This window comes from Salvia splendens, chromosome 11 (genome assembly GCF_004379255.2).
Source record: "Salvia splendens isolate huo1 chromosome 11, SspV2, whole genome shotgun sequence".
Taxonomy (NCBI): Eukaryota; Viridiplantae; Streptophyta; class Magnoliopsida; order Lamiales; family Lamiaceae; genus Salvia; species Salvia splendens.
This window is the reverse complement of record NC_056042.1, coordinates 28,340,276-28,348,649: the sequence shown is the minus strand read 5'-3', so window position 1 is coordinate 28,348,649 and position 8,374 is coordinate 28,340,276. Positions and strand designations below refer to the sequence as shown.

Below are 8,374 nucleotides of genomic sequence, written 5' to 3'. Positions count from 1 at the left end.
AACTAAGAAAGTACACCATTTGGCCACATTTCTGAAAATTCGTAGCCTTTGGTAGATATAGGCATGTACAAACCGAACCGGACCGCCGGTTCACAAACCGGAATCAGAACAGGCGCAGGCGGTTCGGCGGTTCAAGCGAGCCGGTTCAGGTTCAAAAAAATCGTGAACCGTAACCGGCGGTTCGACGGTTACAACGGTAGGATTCCGGCTAGGGCGTAGGTTTTCAGGCTAGGTGTGCAGAAAAACCGGCGGTTTACGTCAGAATTATGTGATAAAAAAAATTAATCACTATCATAAAGAATTTTTTATAACCAAAGTTTTGAATTAATCAAACTAAATAACAACGGAGGACTAGAAGGTGGTGGAAAATCCTAACTGAAAACGAAGATATACCAAATCAAGAATGACGAAATTACCTACAACAGACAACTAATTCCACTACCGTTGACGAATGAAACGACAAATTCTCAGAACAGTCTGCAAAGTCAAATGAAATGGGTAATCTAGCTAGTCTGTAAAACTATTGAATTGCATGCTGTTTATATTATGGTGCAAAATGATGGCATTTTATTATGACGTAAAGTATTTTTAATAAATTATATCGAAAGTACACAATAAATCATGAGTAATAAAGGTACAAAGTTCACCATTGATATAATTATTGTTAGAGAAGATAGATGAAGAAGCAACGTGGATGCATGGTAAACTGATCTGGAGCTGCATCACACCAGATCAAGAAATACACAGTTTGAAAAGTAGTTAGCCAACGGCTACTATCCGTTGTAGCTCAAGTTGGAAGTAGCGGTTGTAACAGCTTCTTGGAGTAAAATCTTGTTTACTCCCTTTACTTTTCTTGTATAAATAGTGTAGTTAATCTCAATGTAGATTGTAACTTCGAAGCTCAGATCAATAGAGAATTGCAACACTTTTTCTCTCAAAGTGAAAACCCTTTTTCTCCCATATTAGTTTTGTATAGTTCGGTCTTGATCGTTGTGTATCATTCATTCTGTTTTCTTCAATTGGCGCCGTCTGTGGGAAGGCGATTAATCGATCAAGAGTTCATACAATGGCTGCGAGGCTTGAAACCAAAAAATTCTCCGGCAAGAATGACTACGGTTTGTGGAAGATGAAAATGAGGGCTGTACTCGTTCAACAGGGGCTTGCAGCGGTTCTGACTTCGGCTGAATCAGATGGGAAAGCGAAGGCTCCTGCGTTGGACGATAAGGCGCAGGCCAAATTTGATGAGATGCAAATGAAGGCCCATAGCGCGGTTATTCTATGCTTGGGAGACAAGGTGTTGAGGGAGGTTCAATCTGAAACTACGGCCCTGGGTATCTTGAAGAAGCTTGACGAACTTTACTTGGCAAAATCCTTGGCCAACAGGTTGTATATGAAGAGAAGGCTTTACTCTTATAGCTTCTCTGATGAAAGATCCATTGTAGAGCAGCTTGAAGACTTCTCCAAGTCGGTTGATGACTTGGAAGCAGTGGATGTTAAAATCAGTGATGAGGACAAGGCTATTCTTGTTCTCAATGCCTTGCCAAGTTCTTATGATCAATTGAGGGATGCAATCCTCTATGGTCGTGACAAGGCTATCTCCTACAATGAAGTCTATTCTGCCCTCATGGCCAAAGAATTACAAAGCAGCAGCACCAAGAAAGCAGACACTCAGGCCGAGTCATTGAATGTCAAGAAGTGGAACAAAAAGAAGTTTACCAAGAAATTTGAGGAGCCAAGATATCAAGGCTCTGGATCCAAGGAAACAAGATCTTGCCATTGGTGCAAGAAGCCCGGCCACTTGAAGAAGGATTGCTATGGCTGGAAGAAGAAAATGGCAGCTGAGTCCAAACCCAACACAAATCTAGTCAGTGGTGATGATGAGGAGCCAGCTGAGGTATTGAATGTTCATGACAGGATCGAGCAAGGATCCTGGATAATGGACTCCGATTGTTCATTTCATATATGTCCAATTTTGGAATGGTTCTCTGAAATGAAGGAGTGTAATGGCTCAGTCTTACTTGGCAACAACAAGGCCTGCACAATCAGAGGCATTGGGAGCATAAAGTTGAGATTAAAAGATGGATCTGTCAAGATCCTTGCTGATGTCAGATATATACCTGAAGTAAAAAGGAATCTTGTGTCACTTGGAACTCTTGAAAGAAAGGGATTCAGTTTTCTTTCAGAGGGTGGGGAGATGAAAGTGTGCAAAGGACATCAGATAAAAATGGTGGCTCAGAGAAAAGGAAGTCTGTATTATTTGGATGCTGAGGTGTTGTCAGGGGAGTCTCATGTTGTGGTTCTTGATGATCTTCATGCATGGCACTTGAAATTGGGACATCCAGCAAATGGAACCCTGAAGGAGATGATAAAGCAAGGGAAAATAGAGGCAAGAAGCCAAGAAATATTGGTGAAGTGTGAAGATTGCTTGCTTGGAAAATCGAAGAAACTGCCATATCCAGCAGGTATTCACACATCCTCTTCCCCTCTGGATTACATTCATTCGGATCTTTGGGGCCCATCTCCTATCAAGAGCCTTGGAGGAGGCCGGTATTATATGTCAATAGTAGATGACTTCTCAAGAAAAGTGTGGATTTTCATCTTGAAAGAGAAATCACATGCTTTTGGTATTTTCAAGAGCTGGTGCAAGGAAATGAAGGCTGAAAAAGGTTCTTATCCTAAGGTACTAAGAACTGATAACGGATTGGAGTACTTGTCCAATGATTTTGATAACTTTTGCAAGGAAAATGGCATAAGGAGGCACAGGACCGTGCCAGCCAATCCGCAGCAAAACGGGGTGGCAGAGAGGCTAAATCGAACGTTGCTTGAAAGGGTTAGGTGCCTCTTGTCATCCTCTGGTATGGGTAAAGAATTTTGGGGTGAGGCAGTGACTACTGCTGCTTATCTACTTAACAAGTGTCCCTCTTCAGCAATAGGTGGGTGTATCCCAGATGAGAAGTGGTATAGCTCCAAATCTGACTACTCAAAGCTGAAGCCTTTTGGTTGTAAGGCTTTTGCTCACTTGAAGCAGGGGAAGCTCAGTGCAAGAGCCTTGAGATGTGTTATGCTTGGCTATCCAAGAGGAGTGAAAGGCTATAGGCTTTGGTGCATTGAGCCTCAGAATCACAAAATTATCATAAGCAGGGACGTGGTTTTCATGGAGAATGAGATGCCATTTCTCAACAAGAAAGAGCCTGACAAAGTCCAGAAAGAATCTGATCCCTTTACTCTCATTGATAATCACACTTCATCTGATGGTGATGGTGTGGATTTGGAAGATGGAGAAGTAGGTGGAGTTCCGGAGGATCAGATTAGTGGTTTTGATAATCAGCAAGCAACCACCCCTGAGCATCAGATTGCTAGAGACAGACCAAGAAGAGAAGTAAGGGCTCCAGCAAGATTCCAAGATTATGAGATGCTCTACTATGCTCTAAATGTGGCAGATCAGCTTGAAACAGCAGAACCTAGTACTTATCTTGAAGCCATGAATGGACCAGAAAAGAGTCAGTGGCTCCAAGCAATGAAAGAGGAAATTGAGTCTCTCATCACCAACAAGACTTGGATATTGGTTGAGAAGGCAGATATGAGAAGGGTTATAGGCTGTAAATGGGTGTTTAAGAAGAAAATTGAGACAACAGCTGCAGAGAAGGTGAGGTTTATGGCCAGGCTCGTTGCTAAAGGGTTCAATCAAGAGGAGGGGATAGATTTTAACGAAGTCTACTCTCCAGTGGTGAAGCACAACTCCATCAGAGTGCTTATGGCAGTAGCAGCAAAGATGAACTGGGATCTAGAACAGCTTGATGTAAAAACAGCTTTCTTGAACGGGGATCTTGAAGAAACCATTTACATGGCTCAGCCACAAGGCTTTGAGGTCCCTGGGTCAGAGGAGAAAGTGTGTTTGCTCAAGAAAAGTTTGTATGGCCTCAAGCAAAGCAGCCGACAGTGGTATCTCAAGTTTGGAGAAAGTTTAGCCAATCTTGGTTTCACTAGATCAATGTATGACAGCTGTGTGTTCATTAAGAAGCAGAAGAGTAAGTCTCCTATCTACCTACTCCTTTATGTGGATGACATGCTCATATCTGGAGCAGATTCCATGGAGATTAAAAGAGTAAAGAAGCAGTTGATGACAGTGTTTGAGATGAAAGATCTTGGTAATGCAAGAAGGATACTAGGCATGGATATAGTCAGAAGAAGGAGTGAGAGGAAGCTATGGCTATTCCAGTCAGAATATATCCAGAAAGTGTTGAAGAAATTCAGGGTTAATAACATGAGAAGCACCTCAACTCCAATGCCTGTTCACTTTAAATTGTCAAAAGAGCAAGCGGCTAAAACTGATGAGGAGGTAAAGGAGATGGAGGCAATCCCATATTCAAACATCATTGGAAGTCTCATGTATCTCATGATATGTACAAGACCTGATATGGCTTATGCAATAAGTACAACAAGTCGACATATGGCAGCCTATGGCAGACAGCACTGGAGTGCTCTCAAGTGGTCATTGAGGTATTTGCAAGGTGCTGGTGATCTGGGGATCTTGTTCACTGATCAGGGTGGAGCAGAGGAAGATGCATTACAGGGCTATTGTGACTCTGACTATGCGGCAAGTGTTGACACTAGGAGATCGCAAACCGGCTATGTATTCACCCTGTTTGGTGCTGCTATATGTTGGAAATCGAGTTTGCAGCATGTAGTAGCCCTATCTACTACTGAAGCTGAGTATATTGCTATGACTTCAGCCGTAAAGGAAGGAAAATGGTTGCTCGGGATTGTGAATGAGTTTGAAGTAAGGCAGCAATCAGTAGCTATACATTGTGACAACAATGGAGCGTTGTGTTTAGCCAAACATCAGATGTTCCACGAGCGCAGTAAACACATCGATGTTAGGCTGCATTTCATACGTGATGAGGTGGAGAGTGGGAGAGTGAGGCTGGTGAAAATAGATACGGCTCACAATCCCGCAGACTTCTTGACTAAGCCTTTGAGTAAAGATAAGTTCAGATATTGCTGCAAACTGGTGAGTTTGTATCAAGTTGTTGTTTGAGTGTTGCTTTATCATCTAAGGTGGAGATTGTTAGAGAAGATAGATGAAGAAGCAACGTGGATGCATGGTAAACTGATCTGGAGCTGCATCACACCAGATCAAGAAATACACAGTTTGAAAAGTAGTTAGCCAACGGCTACTATCCGTTGTAGCTCAAGTTGGAAGTAGCGGTTGTAACAGCTTCTTGGAGTAAAATCTTGTTTACTCCCTTTACTTTTCTTGTATAAATAGTGTAGTTAATCTCAATGTAGATTGTAACTTCGAAGCTCAGATCAATAGAGAATTGCAACACTTTTTCTCTCAAAGTGAAAACCCTTTTTCTCCCATATTAGTTTTGTATAGTTCGGTCTTGATCGTTGTGTATCATTCATTCTGTTTTCTTCAATTATTATATTCAATATTTCCTTGTAACATCATGTACCCCCTCTGGTGGAACATGCCACCACCTGCTTTTTAAGGTTTTCAATTATCATCACCAATTTTGTATTGAAACGATTCACAAAGCATTTCGGCAGCCATCCTGCACAACACACCAAACCCATAAATTAAAATTTTTCAATCCAACTTCAAATTGAATGAAAACAACAAATTTGAGCTTTGATACTCACATAATTTGTAGCATTATTGAATTGAACAAGTGTTGATTTTTTTTAAGACTAAAGTCCCAAAATGGTCCTTAACATATTGCATTTTTTTGATTTTGGTCCAAAACATTATCTTTTTGAATTATTCGGTCCCTCACATTTGAAATCGGATCACATTTGGTCCATTTTGGACGGTTCCGTCAAATATTTGACGGTTTTAATTACCGGGTCACAAATCCGTCACTAATCCGTCACTAACTGGGAGAAACTGATCCGTCACAAATCCATCACTAATCCGTCACAAATCCATATCGTATACTCCCTCCGTCCGCCATTAGGAGTCCCGGTCACTTTTGCGCACTTGTTTTATAAAAATGATAATAAATAGTTAAAGTGAAGAAATGGTAAAGTAAAAGAGAGAATAATGTTAAGAAGACTCTTATCAACATTATTCTCTCTCTTACTTTACAATTTCTCCATTTTAACTATTTATTACCATTTTTATAAAATCATTGCGCAAAAGTGACCGGGACTCCTAATGGCGGACGGAGGGAGTATATAATATCCTCTACCCCAAGCACTCCTCTGCATCTCCGGCCAAGCTCCTCGGCATCAAATTCTCCGCCACATCCGTCGGCGTCATCTCCACCTCCCCCAACAACCTCTCGATCCTCGGAAACAGCTCATGCCACTCCTCTCGAATGCGACGTGGGTCCACGCCGCGCCGGAGTTGGTGTAGAGCTTCCGGCGACGGTTCCTCACCTCGATCGCCTTCCCTTCCTTCACGACATGGTAGAGGTAAGTGTCGATGATGAAGTTTCTGTGCTTTTTGTGGAACCGGAGGTTGTAGAAACGCTTCTCGTCGCTCATCGGTTGGAAGGAAAAGGTCTGGTTCTTTGTGATGTGCATGCCAGAGGACCACCACACCTTTGTCACACAAGAGAAACCTCTCTTTTGAAATTTATTGAAATTGGAAATAATAAAATCTAATCAAATTTAAAATTGCGGACAGAGGGAGTCTGGCATTGCTAGTATTGAAGTAAAATAGTTTCAGTTCGAGCTGACCTTGACGTCGGCGTGCTCGTCGGCGACCTCCTCGTTGTCGTCCAAGCTAAGGGAGACGGGGCGGGTGCTGTCGCGGAGGGAGTCGGCCTTGAGGCGGCGCGCCGGAGCAGCGGAGGTGGAGCTGAGGTAGGTCTCAATGGCGGCGTAGACGTCGCTGCGCTTGAAGCGCTCGCCGGTGAACTCATTGAAGGTGATTTGGATGTAAGGGGAGAGCAAATTCAGCTGTTTTTGGGAGTGTTTGTCGACGGAGGCTTTGAGCTGACGAGGGAGGTATTGATCCAAGATGGCTTTCAAGAACATCAAACATGCAATCAACGTTCCTAATTGCCCAAATATTGCTCCCAGGATTTGTGACGAATTAGTGACGGATCAGTTTCTTTCAGTTAGTTACGGATTAGTGACGGATTAGTGACCCGGTAATTACAACCGTAAAAAATTTGACGGAACCGTCCAAAATGGATCAAATGTGATCCGATTTCAAATGTGAGGGACCGAATAATTCAAAAGATAATGTTTTGGACCAAAATAAAAAAAAACGCAATATGTTGAGGACTATTTAATAATAATGCTAACATGGACTAAACACGGGCATCACTAATAATGCTAACATGGACTAAACATGAGCATATATTCGGATTAGGGGGAGAGAGAGTTATAGAGGCTTACTTGAGCTATAAGTGACCATGTTCAAATTTTATTTTGTATATTCGATCTCTCTCCGTGCCTCAACCATATAATGCTCAGGTTTTCTTGTAGCTCTTCAATGTACTTCCCTTGTACTAAATCAATATATATATATATTGAAATGCATTTATGCCATCAAATAGGACTAAAAGCACAACTGAAGTGCATACATTGGCAGCATCGATTGCATTGGCAACTGTCGTGACAGAATAAAACAATTGTGTAATTAAGACAAACAGAAACGGAAAGAGAAACAAAATTTATGTAATTCACCAACGTTGTGTTGGCTACGTCCACGGACAGGAAACGGAGAACAAATTGTATTCAGATTGTTTTCATATTACAAAATTATGTGCCCTACTTCTATATAAATAAGCACAACAAAGTTATTCAAGCCATTTCTTCTAATCTCCTCCGTTCTAGAACTAAATATCCACATCTAAGAAGTGAGAAAGTGCAATTGAGATTATTTGCTTTAGCAACACTTTTTCATAAGCAATTAGGGATTTCTTGGTATGATGGAATGGAATGAGGAGGAAATGAAATGGAGATGGGAATGGAATGAAGGTGGAATGGAATGGGGATTCCATTCCATTCTTGTACTTGGTAAACTCAAGGAATACAAAAGGAATGGAATTGTTATTCCTTGATTGATTTCATTCCTATGTTTGATAACTACAAATAATATAGAAATATGTTTAAAACTTCACACACTACACACATTTCACACACTACACACATTTCACACAGTACATACACTACATACAATACACGTACTTCACACAGTTCATACACTACACACATTTCACACATTTCATACACTACACACATTTCACACATTTCAAGCATCCTGTTTTTGAATTTTTTTTTTCAGTAGATTTTTTTTTCCTACCCAAACCGAACCGAATTGCAAAGCTCAAATTTTTCAAAAGTTTAAACTGAATCAAACCAAAAAACTGAACTAAATTTGAAATTTTAGATTGTGTAAAGTGTGTATTTCGTG

At 41.2% G+C, this 8,374-nt stretch overlaps 1 protein-coding gene across 1 annotated transcript; it reads right to left on the bottom strand.

Moving 5' to 3' along the window:
* Positions 1–5,451: 5,451 nt before the first annotated feature.
* On the bottom strand, positions 5,452–6,987 carry LOC121754730 (AAA-ATPase ASD, mitochondrial-like). Its single transcript, XM_042150044.1, has 3 exons — positions 6,688–6,987; positions 6,285–6,573; positions 5,452–5,558 (listed from the first exon to the last, which is right to left on the bottom strand). The coding sequence occupies exons 1-3, from the start codon at positions 6,985–6,987 to the stop codon at positions 5,452–5,454; spliced, it is 696 nt and encodes a 231-aa protein (XP_042005978.1).
* Between the last annotated feature and the right edge of the window lie 1,387 nt (positions 6,988–8,374).

Excerpts from the sequence above, each read along its gene's own strand:
- LOC121754730 (XM_042150044.1), bottom strand. The coding sequence starts at position 6,987 with ATGTTCTTGAAAGCCATCTTGGATCAATACCTCCCTCGTCAGCTCAAA. Across the intron at positions 6,574-6,687 it reads ACGAGCACGCCGACGTCAAG|AGAGGTTTCTCTTGTGTGAC; the intron begins GTCAGCTCGAAC and ends AAATTTCAAAAG. Across the intron at positions 5,559-6,284 it reads CTGTTTCCGAGGATCGAGAG|GATGGCTGCCGAAATGCTTT; the intron begins GTTGTTGGGGGA and ends TGTGTTGTGCAG.